Here is a 17,420-nt window from a genome sequence, read left to right on the forward strand (position 1 = left end):
TGGTCCTTTTTTGCATCTTTGTATGCTACATTACTATGATATTTTTGTTTTCGCCATAAATCTACGAGACATGGATGTTATTTTGAGATATGTATATATAAAGTCACTTGAAATAATGTATTGTGTTTACTTAAAACATGACCTAAATTGGAGAAACTGAGTTTATTTTTTCTAGAACTCTACCTGTCGGCCGCAGCAATGCGCGGGTCCAATACTAGTTATTTTCAACCAATAGATTTTGGCACCACAAAGTGTGAAAAAGGTCGAAGTGCACTTTCTCGGGGCTTAGCATGGCACACGTCTGCGCTTGCATTTTTTGCACACACAACCACCACAGAACCCTACGGCTCCCCGCCTCCGTCCGCCGCTCCCCGCCCCTTCAGACAGAGGTCTGCTGCAAAACCCTTTGTCTAAAGCTTGGTGCAAACTGCGGCGCATGAAAAGGCATACATGACAGCAAGGGAAGGAAACTTTGCCCCTATTGGAAATGTATATCATCTCCCTCTGTTGATGAAGGAGGGATTATATGGCGATGGCAATCAGACTAGGTGGAATTTAACCTTGAAATGACGTTGAGAAAGTATGCCAAGTGTTTGAAGAAAGGCTTGCTGTCGGAGACCCAACCTTCCTGCCATCGCCATAACAGGTAAAAAAAAAACCCTTATTCCTTTCTTTCTGCGGCAAAACGGAACACCACTCCAGCTTAGACTTGACATAGCAGGCCATTGGAACAGGGAAGAAAGGCTCGCCGTGTGTGTTTTGCTGCTGCAAAGAGAAACTTGTCTCATCTTTCTCTGTTGATAAGGAGTGCTTACCTCATCTGATATTGTAACGACAAGCAGGCTATGCCCAGCTTCACTCTTGGCTAGCTTGCCCTTGAAGTGATCGAAACAGTGCTAGCTGCGAAGGCTTTATTTTTTTTTCTGGCGATGGCAATAGAGACAAAGCTGGACAGGATCGAGCTTTTCACTGGAAGCTACTACGCTGCCTGTGCTGCTGGGGGCATGTTCTCTTCGGGAGCCGCCCATCTGCTCATCACACCTCTGGACGTGCTGAAAGTGAAAATGCAGGTTCGCTACTCTACTCTCCTTGATGGTTCTCCTTCTGTTAATGTTCCCTTGGTCTAAACTTTGCTTTTAAGTTCCTCTTGCATGCCTATGTCTTTCGTGCCTCTTGCATAAGCTTGGATATATGCTTGTCTTGTGAATATGTATGACCAAATACGTAGTTCTAGTAAGGCTTATCAGAATCAAGGTGCAAATTGGAGGTTTTTAGACTTTGATGGAGCTGTATAGAACTATATCTGCTGGTCTATGCTAGAGGATCTTGTAATCAGGCATGTATCTCACCATAAGAGATGAGGAGGGAGGAGAAACACGTAGTATTGATGTCAAAGAGGTCCATAGCATTCTATTGGGAACCTTTGCATCACCACCCTCGCCCCCTGGCATTCTTCTCCTTAAAATGCCATTTGAAAGAATTTCTCAAATGGGAACCATTTGGCAATATTCATGCATAAACTTTTTTGGTGTACTAACTGTTCAGTGAGCTTGAGGTGAACAATCAAGATTTAGTTTCATAGTCATGGAAATCTGCAAGGTTTGATTGTGATGAATGGCTAGATTATGGTCAAGACTTGGCACAAATGGGATGTAGGGTCATTAGATATGTGTGACTTATATCATGTTAACTTTCTTGGTTCTATTATTAGTTTGGAGGCTTGCTTGTTAGCTAGTGTTGTCTTTATGTTATAGTTGTAGAAAAGAGTACTGCTCTGTTGGAGATTGCAGGTTCGCTATAAGTGCATAAACTTTTGCAAGCACTTTTTGGTAAGTTGGCTCACGTATCCCAGATTGTGAGCGAGAAGTTGGAGAAGCACTGACGAGTATTAGTGCTTACTCATTAAAATTTAAAGGGCTTGTAGATGCTCTCAACTCTATTGGAGCTCTTGTTGATGACAACGACTTGGTGTTGGTTACAGTGAATGGGCTTGACAAAGAGTACGATCAGTTTTTGACATCTATTCGAACTTGGGAAAACTTCCCTAACTTTGAGGTTGGGGCAGGTGAAGAGTCAAGTGTCACCATTTGGTTCATCTCCATTTCTGGAGCCACTTCTATGGGACTGTCACTCCATAGAGCGGCTAAATTTGTACCATGTTCACAGGTGGCCAGGCCAGCGCCCCAGCTGAAGGGTCAGTCATCTTGTGTCACATGGACGAGAACCAGTTTTGTGCCACTCGTGTGTGACGAGTATTGTGCCATATGGACGGGAGCCTGTTTGCTGCCACCCGTGTATGACCAGGATTTCGTCTTATCCATGGGATTGTCACTCCATGTTAGGACTGATATTTGTATTGAGCTTTGTCTATGGGATTGTCACTCCATAGGAAGGTCCGTGTCAGGATTTGTGTTTTGCCTATGGGAGTGTCACTCTATAGGAAGACTAGGACTTCACATTTCTGTCGCGCCAGTTTTGTGCTCGACAAGAATTTCTTGTACAAGTTTCATGAAAGGGAGATTTCGTCCATTACATGTGCACATGCATTCATGTTTGCATGCACAAACTTGTTTTCGCATGACTTGTTTTCGTGTGTTTGCCTGCTATGTCGTGTCAGTACATTGGACGGGGACGCCTCCAGTGTACTATGGGTTCGCTGTCTGCTGACGAGTTGGTGTGGTGTGTGAACATGTGTCAAGTAGTGTCCTTTTTGGCCTTTTCAAATGTAAAATCCGTAAAGTAATGTAAACCTTAATGTTTATAAGGTTGGATGGTCACACGTTTAAAATATTGACCGGACACTTGTTTTAATGTGGGTGTCTAACTTAATTAAGGTTTAATATTTAAATTAAGAATTGCATAGAAAATATTTCCTTCCCCACACGTGGATGGTAAGTGGGGGGGGGTGGTTGATGGAAAAGAAGGCGGCTGCCACCCGTGATACCGCCTATATGCTGCCTTTGCACCCGTCTCTGGTTGCAGCCTTGGACCCGTCTCTACCAGGTCTATGTTGCTTCCCTTGGACACGTCTTCACACCAACCAGGTGTTGCTGTATTTGGTATCCGCCTTTATTTGCTAGAGTACCCGCCTGTACTTGCGGGAGTACCTGCCTGCTGGTGGAGTACCCGCTTGTACCTACTTGTCTGCTGGAGTACCCGATTGCTGTTGTGCTATCTTGTACCTGCCTATAGGCACCTGCTGCTGCCAACTTTGTACCCGCCTCCAGTTGGATTGCCCGCTTGTTGCAGCTCCTGTATCTGCCTTGTACTCGACTTCTGTACCAGTTGGCTGCCATACTTGTTCCTGTTGTTTGCACTGATCGGGATTACATTAAAAGGGGGAAACAAACTCCTCACTTTACAACCCAAATTGAATCTTTGTCAGGTACTTGTTTTTGTATTTTCAAATTCAGATAGTATTAAAATTAAATGTTGTTTTTTACAAGTCTTGTGTAGGCAAGCATCACTTCCAGTTGCCTTCACTATGGAAGGCCACTGGGGTGGTGATTTTTCCCGTGATTACCCTGATCGCGTTCTCACATTTAGAGGAGCCAGTGAAGGTCATTGGGGTATGAGGAAAATTGGGAATTTGATTCTTCATTGACAAAATCTTATTGTTTTTCAGTTGTACTCACTCCATGTTATGGAGAAATTTGGCCTTGGGGCCTGTGAACACTTGTACATATAAATACTCCAAGAAATACAAATTGTATTGAGGGACCGGCCCTTTCTGGCCCCAGTGATGGTGCCAAGTGCTCTTTGTCATTTTCAGTTTTGATGTTGCAAGTATTGTCCATTGTTTGTATTAGTTAAGTGATCTAAAAATGTGTATTTTATCTTCCGATTTGTAGGTCTCCTGTAAGGAGTGATTACATTGGTATCAGAGTCCGGTTGTCTCTCTTTCTCAAGAGGAGACATGGTGTTTTTAGATCAGAAGCAAACACATACACTTGACTCAATGGATAGCCAAGGCAATCCTTTGGAAGTGCCAAATTCGAGAGGTCAGTCAAGTGCCTCTCGCGATTCCAATGCATTGTATGGAAGGCACAAGCCTCTTGAGAGAGTTTATGACAGTGCATTGATGGGACAGTCATCCCTTGGGAAGAGCCTATGTACGAGTATGAGCCCAATGCATTGAGGGCTGAGTTGGAGCACATGAAGAAGCTTTTGCAGGCAAAGGAGCAAGAGCTGAAATTTTTGCATGAAGATCTCCATGTACAAAGTGTCATCGAAGCAAGGAAAGTTGATACTATGGTGGATATGACCTTTGAATCTATGGCTTGTGAAGTGGGTAAGAAGCCAAGGGAGTTGGCACTCTCCTATCTCATCCGAAAGGGTGATCTCAAAGGAGAGGATGGGAAGTTAATGTTCAAGAATCCGCCTCGTTTGAAGCATGGAGACCCAGCATCTCAACGGTTGACGTCTTTTATACACGAGGTATCAGTCACTTCTCGCCATGCATCTACTCCTCATGAGAGAGGAGGAAACAAATCTGTGCATGTTGGAGCTAGTGGGTGACATGATGGCCTTGTGGATTCAAAGCATGTTTATCATGGAGAGCATAGTAACATGGGACGGGGATGGGGACGGCAAAAGGTAGGGAACGGGAACGGGGACGACATATGGAATTTGCAATTTATTGACTAAGTGTGAACCTCCTCCACTTCCAGAGCGGTTGGCATTAACCTCTTCCCACCATGACCAGCCGTCGGTTCTTCTAGCACCACCACGACGTGTGGAGCCGAAGGTTGCTTGTGAAGAAGATGCCATGAGAGAGGGTGAAAGTTGAGAGAGAGAGAGAGAGAGAGAGAGAGAGAGAGAGAGAGAGAGAGCTTAAGGCTTAAGTGGCAAGGCCAAGCACCTTTAGGCTTTGAGAGAGAGAGAAATGAAATGAAATGATATATTAACGTCTTCAGAAGGCCAAAATGACCTATGAGACCAAAAAGGTTACAACAATTGGTGGATCTGATACAATGTTTGTGTAAGAAAAGCTAAAAACAACTAAATAACTAACTGAAATTGAAACAACTATGAGGAAAGTTTGCTTGAAGTGCTGGCTAGGGGGCCTGGGAACTCTTTTCCCTAGTACCCGGGGCAAAACATAACCAGTACGGTACTAGGAGCTCCTAATGGATAACATCACTATCCAAAGATGTCTCTCATCGGTCGATGGCAGATATCCTCAATGTCCTCCATGGTGAGTACTCTGACTGGACGTCTCCCATGCCGTGCTAGTATGGTCCTGATCCTCTGTTGTAGTCTCCGCCGGTGTCGAGATGGGTCTCTCATCTTGGGGCACCTGGACCGCCCCAGCTCTATAGCCCGATCAATGAGTGTACCTCTGGTGCGGCTATACTCTAGGGCTAGCTGCAATGCCTGCTGGCCTGACTGCTCAATCTCTGGTCGAAAGAAGTCTGTAATCTGCCTCTGTAGGTGTCTCTCCCTCTCTGATCCCCTCCCTCTCAAAGAGACCCTCTCTATGTCTACGAAGCTCCAGCAAGTATAATCCGAGGCATCTCTGATCCTGGTATCTCATGACTCTAGAAAGTGGTCCGAAACCCTCTCTAAACAGGCAGTGAAAACGGCCTCGTATCTCATAATATACTGGACAGTGACATATGTAATGTAACTCTGTCTCTGGCTCCATCTGGCACAGCTGACAAATCCTGGCCTCAGCTGGTACTCCTTTGAATCTGCCAGTCTCAATCTCTAGCTGGTGTGAGGATGTGCGCATCTGACCAATAGCACACCGTATCCTATGAGAAAGATGAGTATCCATGTAGTTGGGTCTAATCACAAACCCATCCTGCGTGAGCTGGAGAAGATGATCTCTATAGAAAGCCATCTTCGTACCAAGCTCGTGTGTCGGCTGTTTCCATGTCCTCCTAGTGTCCAGCTGAATCAAGTCTTGCCTGATAAGTCTGGTAATCTCTGCCAGTGTCAGAGAGGGAGGGTGCATCCAAGGAGTACTGAAATGGAGGTAGCCTGTCCATACTAAAGCCATGCAGCTGGAACCAAGCTGTCATCTGTGCATACCAACATGATCCGTCTCCCTGTGATGCCAACTGTCGTGAAGACTCCAGGGCTAAGCGAGCATATCTGTCTCTAGGGAGAGCCCAAGTGCTATGTATAAAGGAGACTGATCGAGTGAGTGCCTCTACTACCAATGGGGGGGCAGCCATCTCTGCACGGATAATATCATGTGGTACGGAGGCCTTGGCCTTAATCATTCGGGAAATCATAGAAACCAAGGGCCTCTCCATACGTCTCCATCCATCAGTGCTACCAGCTCGGCTGTGGTGATCCACTGAGGGTCCCCATATCTCCACTCCATACAGCATGGCTGAAGTGACCAAAGTGCCAAAGAGCCAGAGCTTTGTTCGAGGTTCCTGAAACTAAACCTGCGAACACATCCTCTCTAGTCTCCCCAATGTTGCATAAGCTCTGGTCAATCTGGTCTTCGCTGCTCTCCTCAAGGAAAATAGTGGGCCACTAAAAACCACACCAAGGTAAGTATATGCATCTAGTATATGCATCGTATACTCCACTGTCTCCTGACGATATGTAAAGGTGGGTACTGACCTCCTAACCCACTGTGCTGTGGTGTTAAACACCATCACCTTGGTTCTACCAAGGTTAACAGACAATCCACTGTCCTGTGCAAACGTGTGCAGTGCATCCAAATGACGCTGCATCCCCTCTGGAGAATCTGAGATCAGCACAATATCATCAGCATACAATAACATCGGAATCCATGTCCCTGCTAGCTGTGCTCCTTTGTCACCCTCCCGCTCTACATAGTCTGAAACCTCATCCACGTACATCCCAAATAAGGTGGGAGAAAGGGGGCAGCCCTGTTTCACCCCAATAGTGGAGTGAACCATCTCAGATATACCCTGAGTAGTACGTACGTGCCCCACAACTGTCCTGTATAAAGCCATGATTCCCCAAATCAGCTGTGTGGGCACTCCCATCTCCTGTAGTCTGCGCATCAGTCTGGCTCTCGGTACTGTGTCAAAAGCTTTGCGGAAATCCACAAAGCAACAATAAATCCTCCCGCCATATAATCTGCCCTCCTCAATAATAGCTATGAGTGTCAAGATATGGTCAAGAGTGGAGAAACCTCTCCTGAACCTTGCATGCCCTGATGCACGTATGCCCTCTCTCTCTGCCCATCTACTCAACTCCTGCTCAAGAATAGATGCATATAATCTAGCCAATGTGTGACCAATCATGATGGTACGACAATTCCTAGGAAGCATGGGATCCCCTGACTTGAAGATAGGCACAATCGTGGACATATTCCAAGTCTCAGGAAAACCCTCACACATGGCTCGGTTAAACATCATAGCAATAAGCTCTGCAAGCATATCTTTGGCATGAATAAAGTGTTCTGCTACCAAACCATCATGATCATATGCTCTCCCAGTCCTCATCCTGTCAATAGCTTTCCTTACCATCTCAGCAGTAAAGAAAGCACATTTCTCTGGGCATGGCTCCGATGGGTCTGGCAGGGGCGGCTGTCTTGCTGCTGTGTACAGGGATGCTGCATACTCACCCCAAATCTCTGTGGAGGTAATGGTTGGTGATGGTGAATGCTCATGGAATAGTCTCCATGCCTCGCCTGAGTCCTGGCTCATAAATAACTGATACAAATCCCTCTCTAACTGAGCAAGATAAGCCCTCTTCTTCCGTCGCACTAGGTGCCGGAAGGTAATCTGTGACCGTCTGTGAGTGGTAACACCCATGAGCACCTCTCTCTGTAATCTGATCCTCATCGCTCTGCACTCCACATCATACCAACTGTTCTGGGCATGTTCCCAGATTGTCTCGGTGTAGGCTGACTATGGGGATATGCCTCTGATACTGCAGCATGAAGCGTCTATTAATATTTGAGTGAGCTCATCTAATGGCCGTCCCGGCTCCTCGGCACATAAGCGTCTGTATATCTCATCCGTGTACACGGTGTTAGTCTCCCTCGTAAAGGTATAACGAGTGTGTGTGGAGACCTGTCCCAATGGAGCGGTGCTGAACTGAAATGTGAGAGTGAATTATCCACTGCTATTCCAACCGGCCTAGTGCCTACCATAAAATCCTGAAAAGAGGGAATGAGACTGGGCTGAGCCATAACATAGTCCACTGTACTAGCACCATGCCTATGTGGAAAGCTAGTGAAACCGCCCGATGTCGGGAATCTCTGTAGGCCATTCAGGATGGCCAATCCATGTGCAGTCCCCATGTCTATCAAATACCGCCCATACACTGTATGTTCCTCATCCTGTGAGAGTCTAGATAGGCCCATATCCCTAACATCAAGCTCCCTCAACATCTCCTCTGAGGTATCATAAAATACTGTCTGGTTATGGGCGGTCCTGGCATTGAAGTCCCCCAGGAGAATGATGTTACCATCCCTGGAGAACTCCCAAATGTCATCATCCAAAATAGAAAAGGGAGACTGCCCGCTAGGTGATGCATACACTGATGTACTAGGAGCAAAATAGCATATAGCAATGTAGAGATATCTACCCGTCTTTGCCCTCAGTCTAACCCACATGTACCTAGCCTGCTCATCTCTGCGGACTATATGTATCAGTGGCTGTAGCTCCTCTCTAAACAATACTGCCACTCCTCCTGAGCCCCGTCCTCTATGCTCTGAACGAGTCTCCTGTCTACAAGCTGTCTCCCATCGGTATCCACTAACATGTGGCATGGACTGTCCAGGAGCCTGATGCGTCTCATAGTAGAAGATGATGTCTCTCCCAGTGAAACTATCCTCAAAAGCCCCTACATCAAGGCGTAGAGATCCATTACAATTCCAAGTAGCAACTTTGAGTGTAGTCCCATAGGTCTCGTGCCATCATGAAGAGCGCCTCTCCATAATCACCACTCTACCATCTCTATAGAAGGCCACTTTCCCTTTCTCTCGGGCTGCCCTTATCTCTGGCATAACTTCTTTCATGTGGGCAAGTTGTGAGAGTGTGAGGTCATCTCCAAGAGATATTTCCGTCTTCTTTGCTTCCATGCAGGGGAAACGAATGGTAAGTGCTCTCTCCTTAGAAGATTCGCCACTACCTTCTCTCTTCTTTCCCACTCTCCATGCCTTTGTGTGCATGGCTTCAATGCCCATCATAGAGAAGAGCTCCTTGGTTTCCCCTTCCGCATCATCACGGTCTTTTAGACCGGACACTCGTACATGTAAGGCCTGGGTCTTCCTCCTTTGCTCCTCTTCAAGGGTCATGTTGATGATGGTGGGAGTGGGGATGGGTGGCGATTCTTTACCTTTCCCTTTCTTGGCGACCTCGATCCATTTCTCCGCCTCGTCCATCTTCTTTTGTGTCTTTGTGATCACCTCCACCCATGAAGATGTCTTCTCTTTATGTTGCTCCTCCTCCTCTCGAATGATCCTCATTTGATCCTTGATGGTATTCAGCTCTTCAATAACGGAGGGCTGAAATTTTCCATCCTCAAGCTTGCTTTTTGAAGTGGCTTCCAACTCCTTTTTGAGGGCTGAGATTTCAGCTGCTTGACTTTTAGCATGCAATTTGGCCTCCACTAGTTCCTCCTTTAAGGCTGAAATCTCAGCCTCTTGCTTGGAAGATCTCTCTTCGAGCTCTTGGATTTTGTCAAATCCCTTATCGAGTTTGGAGAGGCGGTTTATGATTGCGGTAACGGAAGAGTCGACCATCTTCTTGTTTTCTTTGATAATTGTGCCGAGCTTGACCTCCACCTTCATGAGCTCCTCTTTAAACCCGGTCTTGGCCATGACTTTTTGCATAACTTCCCATAGCCAATGGACTGAAAATTAATCCATGACACCAGCGCGAAAGAGTAGCAACAGGGAGGGGGGGGGTTCAAGTCATGTAGGGGAAAGGGAAAGGGAAAGGGAAAAGGGAAAGAGAGGAGATTTAGCAGAGAGAGAGAGAGTTATGTTGCTGCCTTGGGGGCCTGAGGAAGGGTGGGTGGGAAGAGAGCCGGGCGAACAGCGAAGAGGGAGAGGGGGGGAGAGAGAGAGCAGGGTAGGGCAGGGCAGGGCGGCGCAGAAGCGAAGGGGGGGAGGGGAGGTGGGTTTAGCGGGCGAACAACGAAGAGGGAGAGGGGGAGAGAGAGAGAGCAGGGAAGGGCGGGGCGGCGCAGAAAGCGAAGGGGGGGGAGGGGAAGCGGGTTGAGCGGTCGAAAAGCGAAGAGAGAGGCATGGTGTAGGGGCGAAGGGGGGCAAGGCAGGGCGGCGCAGGGGCGAAGGGGGCAGGGCGGCAAAAGCGAAGCAGGGTAGGGCGGCGCAAAGGCGAAGGGGGGCAAGGCAGCGCAGAAGCGGGGCGGGGCGGGGCGGGGAGGGGAGAGGGAGAGGGGAGAGAGAGAGAGAGAGAGAGAGAGAGAGAGAGAGAGAGAGAGAGAGTTATATTAACAACCACGGGAGGCCGAATCCGACCTATGGGATAGATCAGGTACATCCATTTACATTCCACTCTGGGTATCGATGCCAAAGAGGCATAAAACTGAAAAAAAATAACTCAAAATGAACTCTTAAGACTCTTAAGAGTTTAAGTTACAATGGGTTCTATTGCATCTAGTTCGAAATTGAGGTTCAAAATAAAAATAGCTATATTTCATCCATGGATGGATTTGCTCTTGAGAGGGGTGGGGTACGGAATTCTTTAATGATTGCTTGTCCTCCTCTGTATATTGCCCATTTGCCATTCTTTCTTGCTTCTTTAACTTTATTCAGCTATGCCGATTTGTTCTTGAGTTGTAGCGGGGTGAGTTCATCAGCTATCCATACCTTTGTCCCTTGGAGAGACCTTGTTTGCTTCATCACTGCTATTTTCTCATTGTTGTCCATATAGGAGACTTTTGCCTGTGTACCCTTTACTATAATAGAGATGGGGTCTCCTAAGTCCACGAAGGGGACTACTTTGCTCAGTTGTGCTGTAAGTACATCTGTATCTAATATGTAGTCTTCTCGAAGCTCTTGAGCTATGTCTGCCCTATCCCAGCCTTGAGGAAGACCACCGACTCTGATTACCTTTTTGTTACTTTCCATTCGTTCCTTTTCTTTGACCGCTGATATGACTTCTTTAACAAAATCTTGTGAGTTAACTGAATTTACCTTTGAAACATGGTTTGTCATTTTTGTTTGTAGTGTTGTAGGTATGGGTCCTTCTCGTGCTTCCTCTTGCTTCGTCTTCATGGCTTGCACTTGCACTTTCAGTTCGTTGATTTGTTCATCTTTCTTGATAGTCTCGTGTTTCAGTGCTGCTAATTCTCCTTGGAGTTTCTTCAGTTCTTGCATGAGGTAGGCTTCCCATGGTGTCGGCTTGCTCACGGGTGGAGGAATGGGCGGTAATCGTGAAGCGGTGACTGAGGCAAAAGACTTCTTACTTTCCATGTGTTGCTGCTGATAAAGGAGAGGGTTGTTGGTGGAACGAGTCCCCCCTCAAGGGTACCCTCTCCCCCTTGGGGGAGACTCAGAAAATGCGACCTACAAGATGCTCAGCTGTAGGTGCAGGGGAGAGTTATGTTGCTACCTTGGGGGTCTGAGCAAGGGTGGGTGGGGAAAGGGGTGGGGACGTACAGGCGGGCGAAATGCAGGCAGAGAGAGAGAGAAGCGAAGAGAAAGGGGGCGAAGAGAGAGAAGGCGGGTGGGAAGAGAGAAGCGAAGAGAAAGGGGCGCATGGGGCGCAGAGGTACAGGCGGGGGAAGAGAAAGGGGTGGGGACGTACAGGCGGGCGAAATGCAGGCAGAGAGAGAGAGAGAGCTGAAGGCTTAAGTGGCAAGGCCAAGCACCTTTAGGCTTTGAGAGAGAGAGAGAGAGAGAGCTTAAGGCTTAAGTGGCAAGGCCAAGCACCTTTAGGCTTTGAGAGAGAGAGAGAGAGAGAGAGAGAGAGAGAGAGAGAGAGAAAGAGAGAGAGAGCTCTTAAAAGTTAAGACTCAAGAGGCTTGAGCCTAGAGAAAGCTTGCGGGTTGAGAGAGAGTGAGAGAGTGGGGGAGTGGGAGAAAGAAAGAAAGAAGAAAGAAAGCTGTATTAACGTCTACTAGAGGCCGAACTCGACCTATGAGACAAATCAATGTACAACTGTCAATGCCTTCTGGATGTCCAGAAAAAAAAGAGAGGACAAAATGAACATGAAATAAACTATGAAAGTACTGAGCTAGTGGGGGGGTGTGATGGATGGAGCACTACTGCTAGAGGCTCAGAATGCAACCTATATGCGCAGGGTATACAAGAATGCAATGCAGATCTGTCTAGCTCCAACCAGTACCATAATGGGGGTGATCTCCGGGTGTGAGTGTAAGTGAGCTAGTCGCTCCTGGATATGGTGCTGATGTTGAGCCCGTATCTCTGTGATCTCCCTCTGATGTAGTCTGGGAGTTTGGTAGCCTGGTGCTCTTGGTCTTTGTTTGGCTCGGAGGTCCGCAGCACGCTGAAGTGTAACCCCCTCCTGTGCTAGGGTAGGCACTGGGATAGATCTCTTGAAGAAATCAGTGAGCTAGAGCTGTCGCCCACCTCTCCCTGTGGTATGAGTCCGTAGCAGTGTCTCGCTGTGGCGCGTTGTCTCTAGCAAGAACTGGCCAAATCTGCGCTGGTCTGCGGACTCCATGATCCGGCAGAGTGAGGGATGTCCATTGAAGATGGTGGTGTATCTCTCTCTAATGACACTATATGCTTTGCATCTGCATACATAATGTTCCTCACTCTCAACCTCCACCTGGCATAGTCTGCATATCCTCTGCTGTGGGGATCCGTGCTGCCCTACCTGCCTCAATCTCAAGCTGGTGTGATGACACTTTGAGCTGGCCAATCACCACTCGGGCAATGTGAGGCATGTACACATCCATGTATCCAGGTCTTTGTATGAATCCATCCGTTGAGATACGCATAAACTGATCTCTGTAGTATAGCATCTTCAGTGGTAGAGGCTGACTGGGTGTAATCCAAGTCTCTTGGGTGTATCGTCGCTGCAATAAATCCTGTCGAAGGACTCTGTTCCTCTCATTGTGAGAGAGCTGGATGTGTGGTGCATGTATATCATACTGGAAAGGTGGCAGATGATCTATGTCAAGACCATGCTGAGTGAGCCACTGTATCATCTGTGAATACCATGATCTCCTATCTCCACTCTCTGCAAGCTGCCTGAACGCCTCAAAAGCTCTATGTGAGAGTCGATTTGATGGCATATCTCTGATCCTCTGTGTGAAGCAGATCGTCTGGAAGAGGGCCTCTACTAGCATAGGAGGTGCAGCAAACTCCGTCCGGACAATGTCATGTGGGACGGAGGGTTTGCTGCGGATCATCCATGAGAGCATGAGAATCTGAGGCCTCTCTATCTGAGACCATGTGGAGGTGGCGAGCCCAGGTGCCCATACTGCTGCAGCATACATCAAAGCAGGGGTGACTAGTGTGTCAAACAACCACCCCTTCGTGCGGGGCTCCTGGAAGTGTGCCTGGTGACACTGTCTCTCTAGCACGGCCAGAGCTGCATACCCTCGTGTGAGTCTATCCCTGGTTGCCTGTGCCATAGTAAATCTTCCTGGCGGAGTCGTAAATGTAATCCCTAGGTACACATATGAGTCTACCACCTCTACCTGTCCTCCTGCTAGTGTGAAGATGGCCTGTCGTTGAACCGGCCCTGAGGTGTGGAAAATCATGGCCTTGGTTTTCCCAAGGTTCACTGTAAGCCCCCTCTGTGTGCAGAAGTCATCGAGTGCATGGAGATGGTGCTGTAGTCCCATCCGTGACTCAGAGACCAGAATAATATCATCTGCATATAGCATAATGTGGACTGTGGTACCTGAGATGTCTACCCCGTCCCCACCATCGTGACCAATGAAGTCAACCACCTCATCAATGTATAACCCAAATAGTGTAGGAGAGAGTGGGCATCCTTGCTTCACACCTATGGTGCTAGCAATAACATCAGATAGCCCCCCACAGTTTTTGTACAGTACTATGAACAGCTTTTTTTACTATACAATATGTGAGGGCAAAAGGACGAAAGGACCATATGTACGAGAGATAAGAGCAAACAACATAGCATGAAATATGTGAGTGAGTCTATATATAATGGTGAGTGAACATATGTACAAGAGCCCTCTGATGTGAGGTGACTCTGAGTAGAAAGACCAGTGCAGAAGCAGAAATGATGTCGGAGCTGAAGCATGGTCTGGGACAAAGGCTCGCGTCAATGTGAGGCAAAGCACTCCGAGAGGTGGTCGTTGTCGAAGGCTTGCGTCGGTGGATGCAGAGGCACTCCGAGCTAGTAGTGGCAGTGGAAGATGAGGTGATGTAGGCTCTGGTGACAAGGGTGCTATGGTACCTGAGGTGGTAGATGAAGAGCAGAGAGGGCTGCTGTCCCAAGTGGTTGTGGTGCAAGCTTGGATGACAAGGGTGCTGCAAGACGTGAAGGGTGCAGGCTTTGATGACAAGGGTGCTGCGTACCTGAACGGTGTAAGCTCTGGTGACAAGGGTTCTATCCCATGAGCTGTGATAAAACGCTGATGATAAGCTGATGTAACTGCTGATGATGTGCTGATGTAAGCGCTGAATGTAGTAGAGAGGGCTGCTGTCCCATGGTGTGGCCTGTAGCAAAGAGTGGGCTGCTGTCCCGTGATGTGGCGAGATGAGACAACGCTGAGGTGCTGTCCTATCAGGCGAGGATAATGAAGGTATGTGATGTAGAGCCCAGCAGAAGCAGAAGCAGCAGCAGCATATGAAGTGGTACCGGGTGTGATCAATGATATGGTACACAAATGATGACTGATAAGGAGAAGCTATATATACTATGGGGGACTGCTGGTCGGTCAGCCTAAAGGCTGTCGGCCAGCAGCAAAGACACAAAATCCCCAAATAAAAGCAAAAATACCTAGAAAAATTCCCTTTTTAGTGCTGGGAAAAATACTGTTTTCACACCCCCCCTCTCAAGCCAAAAAGGGGACCATGAGAGAAGAAGATGGATGCCAGGGTCCCACATTGACACACTGGTAGAAGGAATGCATCCCCCTCTGGAAACAAGATCTGATAAAGTCAGAGAGGGCGATCGTGATGGCAAAGGTGGTGAAGATGAGTGGATGTACATGGGTTGATCGTCTCCCAAAGTAAGATCTTGAACGGGGCTCTCCACTGAGTAAGAAGTCCCATTTCCTATGTGGTATAGATCAGAGTTTGGAGAAACAACTTCGGGTGAGAAGAATTGGTCCTCTGGGAGTGCGAGTGGACGATCCATGCTGCTGTGTGCTCTCGAGGTCTTCAATCCCTTTGCTCACGATAGCTCTGATACCATGTGAGGGCAAAAGGACGAAAGGACCAGATGTATGAGAGATTAGAGCAAAACAACACAGCATGAAATATGTGAGTGAGTCTATATATAATGGTGAGTGAACATATGTACAAGAGCCCTCTGATGTGAGGTGACTCTGAGTAGAAAGACCAGTGCAGAAGTAGAGATGATGTCGGAGCTGAAGCACGGTCTGTGATGAAGGCTCACTTCGATGTGAGGCAAAGCACTCCGAGAGGTGGTCGGTGTCGAAGGCTATCGTCGGTGGATGCAGAGGCACTCCGAGGTAGTAGTGGCAACGGAAGATGAGGTGATGTAGGCTCTGGTGACAAGGGTACTGCAAGACCTCTGATGACAAGGGTGCTGCATACTTGAGGGGCACAAGCTCTGGTGACAAGGGTGCTGCGTACCTGAGGGGTGGTGAGGAGCAGAGAAGGCTGCCGTCCCGATGGTGTGATGTAGCAGAGAGTGGGTTGCTGTCCCAGAGAGTACTGATGATAAAATGATGGTGTCCTGTACTGTAGCAGAGAGTGGGCTACTGTCTCGATAGTGTGAGCCGAGGAAAAATGCTGAAGTGCTCTATGTAGGAGAGGGGGCTGCTGTCCCATGAGCTGTGATAAAACACTGATGCAAACGCTGATGATGTGCTGATGAATGCTGATGTAAACGCTGATGCAAGCGCTGAATGTAGCAGAGAGGGCTGCTGTCCCATGATGTAGCCAGATGAGAAAACGCTGAGGTGCTGTCCTGTCAGGCGAGGATGATAAAGCTATGTGACATAGAGCCCGGCAGCAGCAGCATATGAAGTGGTACCGGGTATGATCAATGATATGGTACACAAATGATGACTGATAAGGAAAAGCTATATATACTATGGGGGACTGCTGGTCGGTCAGCCTATACGAGAGAGAGAAATGTGCACACTCTATTCCATAATAAACAATCTCATATCAGTATGCTCAATGTCATCAAGATTGTGAGAATCCACGTTTCAGTATTAGAAGGTCTTTAGGTTATCTTTTGGAAGATCAAGGGCCACAATTTTTGTATAGTCATATGGACAACTTTTTGTACTATACAATATATTGAAACTACAACTGTCTCTCTCTCTTTTCTCTCTTTGTTGGTGACTTGCATCAAGGTTCCTATTTAGTTGCTTAGGATTGAAAGAAAGACACTCAGAGCTTCTGCGCATGTGAGAGTTTATGCACTTTCTCAGAGCTTTAAGGCAATTGTTGAGAAAGACAAAGGCACGTACATTAAATGATTAGATGGTGGGGGAGAATATTTCTCCAATGAATGTAGTGATTCTCTGAGAGAGCATGGGATAAAGAGGCAAGTCACATGCAGGTACACCTTGCAGAGCAAAATGGGGTTGCAGAAAGAAAGAACATGCATATTGCAAAAGTTGCCCATGCGCTAGAGTTATGTACCTTTTTGTACTGTAGAATATACTAAAAATACAGCTCTCTCTCTCTCTCCTCTCCCTTGCGTTTTGCATCAGGTTGTTCCTATGAAAGGTGTTTAGGGATGAAAGAAGACACAGAGCTTCCGCGCATGTGATACATAATGCTTGATATTTCACCAGATCATTCATTTGTTGTTGATGGGGATAGTGGCTGAGAACAAAGCCTTGATGAAGAGTTTGGGATCCTGGCTGTTGTTACACTAGGTGTACAATGATCCATGTATATGTAGGTCTATGAGGGTCAGATATCTAGTGGACCAGTTGAGATATGATGGTGTACAGTCCAGCAGTATGCTTATATGGTCAAAGCAATGCAGGAAATAGAGCACACATGTTTTAAAGAGACACTTGGACGTAAACATTGGGAAGATGCCATGGATGAAGAGGTGGCTGCATTGGATGCAAATGAGACGTGGGAGTTAGTGCTTTTGCCCAAGGAGAAGAAGGCAATTGGATACAAGTGGGTCTATAAAGTAAAGCATAATTCAAATAGGTCAGTGAGTAGGGACTAGACAAGATTGGTAGTCAAGGGATATCCGTAGATCCATGGTATTGACTATGAGGAGACTTTCAGTCCAGTTGCTAGGATGGCAATGGTGGGAGCAGTCATTGCTATGGTTGCAACTAAGAAATGGTCTTTACATTCGAGAATGATTGTATTCTTATAGTTGTTGATCGGTTGA

At 47.3% G+C, this 17,420-nt stretch overlaps 1 protein-coding gene across 3 annotated transcripts in view; it reads left to right on the forward strand.

Annotated features, from left to right (window-relative positions):
* The first annotated feature begins 278 nt into the window (after positions 1–278).
* Positions 279–17,420, forward strand: part of LOC147610097 (mitochondrial phosphate carrier protein 1, mitochondrial-like) — a 46,714-nt gene continuing 29,572 nt past the window's right edge. Inside the window, exons 1-2 of one of the 3 annotated variants that reach the window (XM_086786841.1) lie at positions 279–646; positions 722–1,070. In XM_086786841.1, the coding sequence (XP_086642967.1) occupies positions 930–1,070 (141 nt within the window). In that variant the 5' untranslated portion in view covers positions 279–646; positions 722–929. The remainder of the gene's footprint in view (positions 647–721; positions 1,071–17,420) is intronic. The other 2 variants (XM_086786840.1, XM_086786842.1) reach the window with 2 other exon arrangements.

Source organism: Cibotium barometz, chromosome 50 (assembly GCF_041138505.1).
Source record: "Cibotium barometz isolate CiBa-2024 chromosome 50, ASM4113850v1, whole genome shotgun sequence".
In the NCBI taxonomy this organism is placed as follows: domain Eukaryota; kingdom Viridiplantae; phylum Streptophyta; class Polypodiopsida; order Cyatheales; family Cibotiaceae; genus Cibotium; species Cibotium barometz.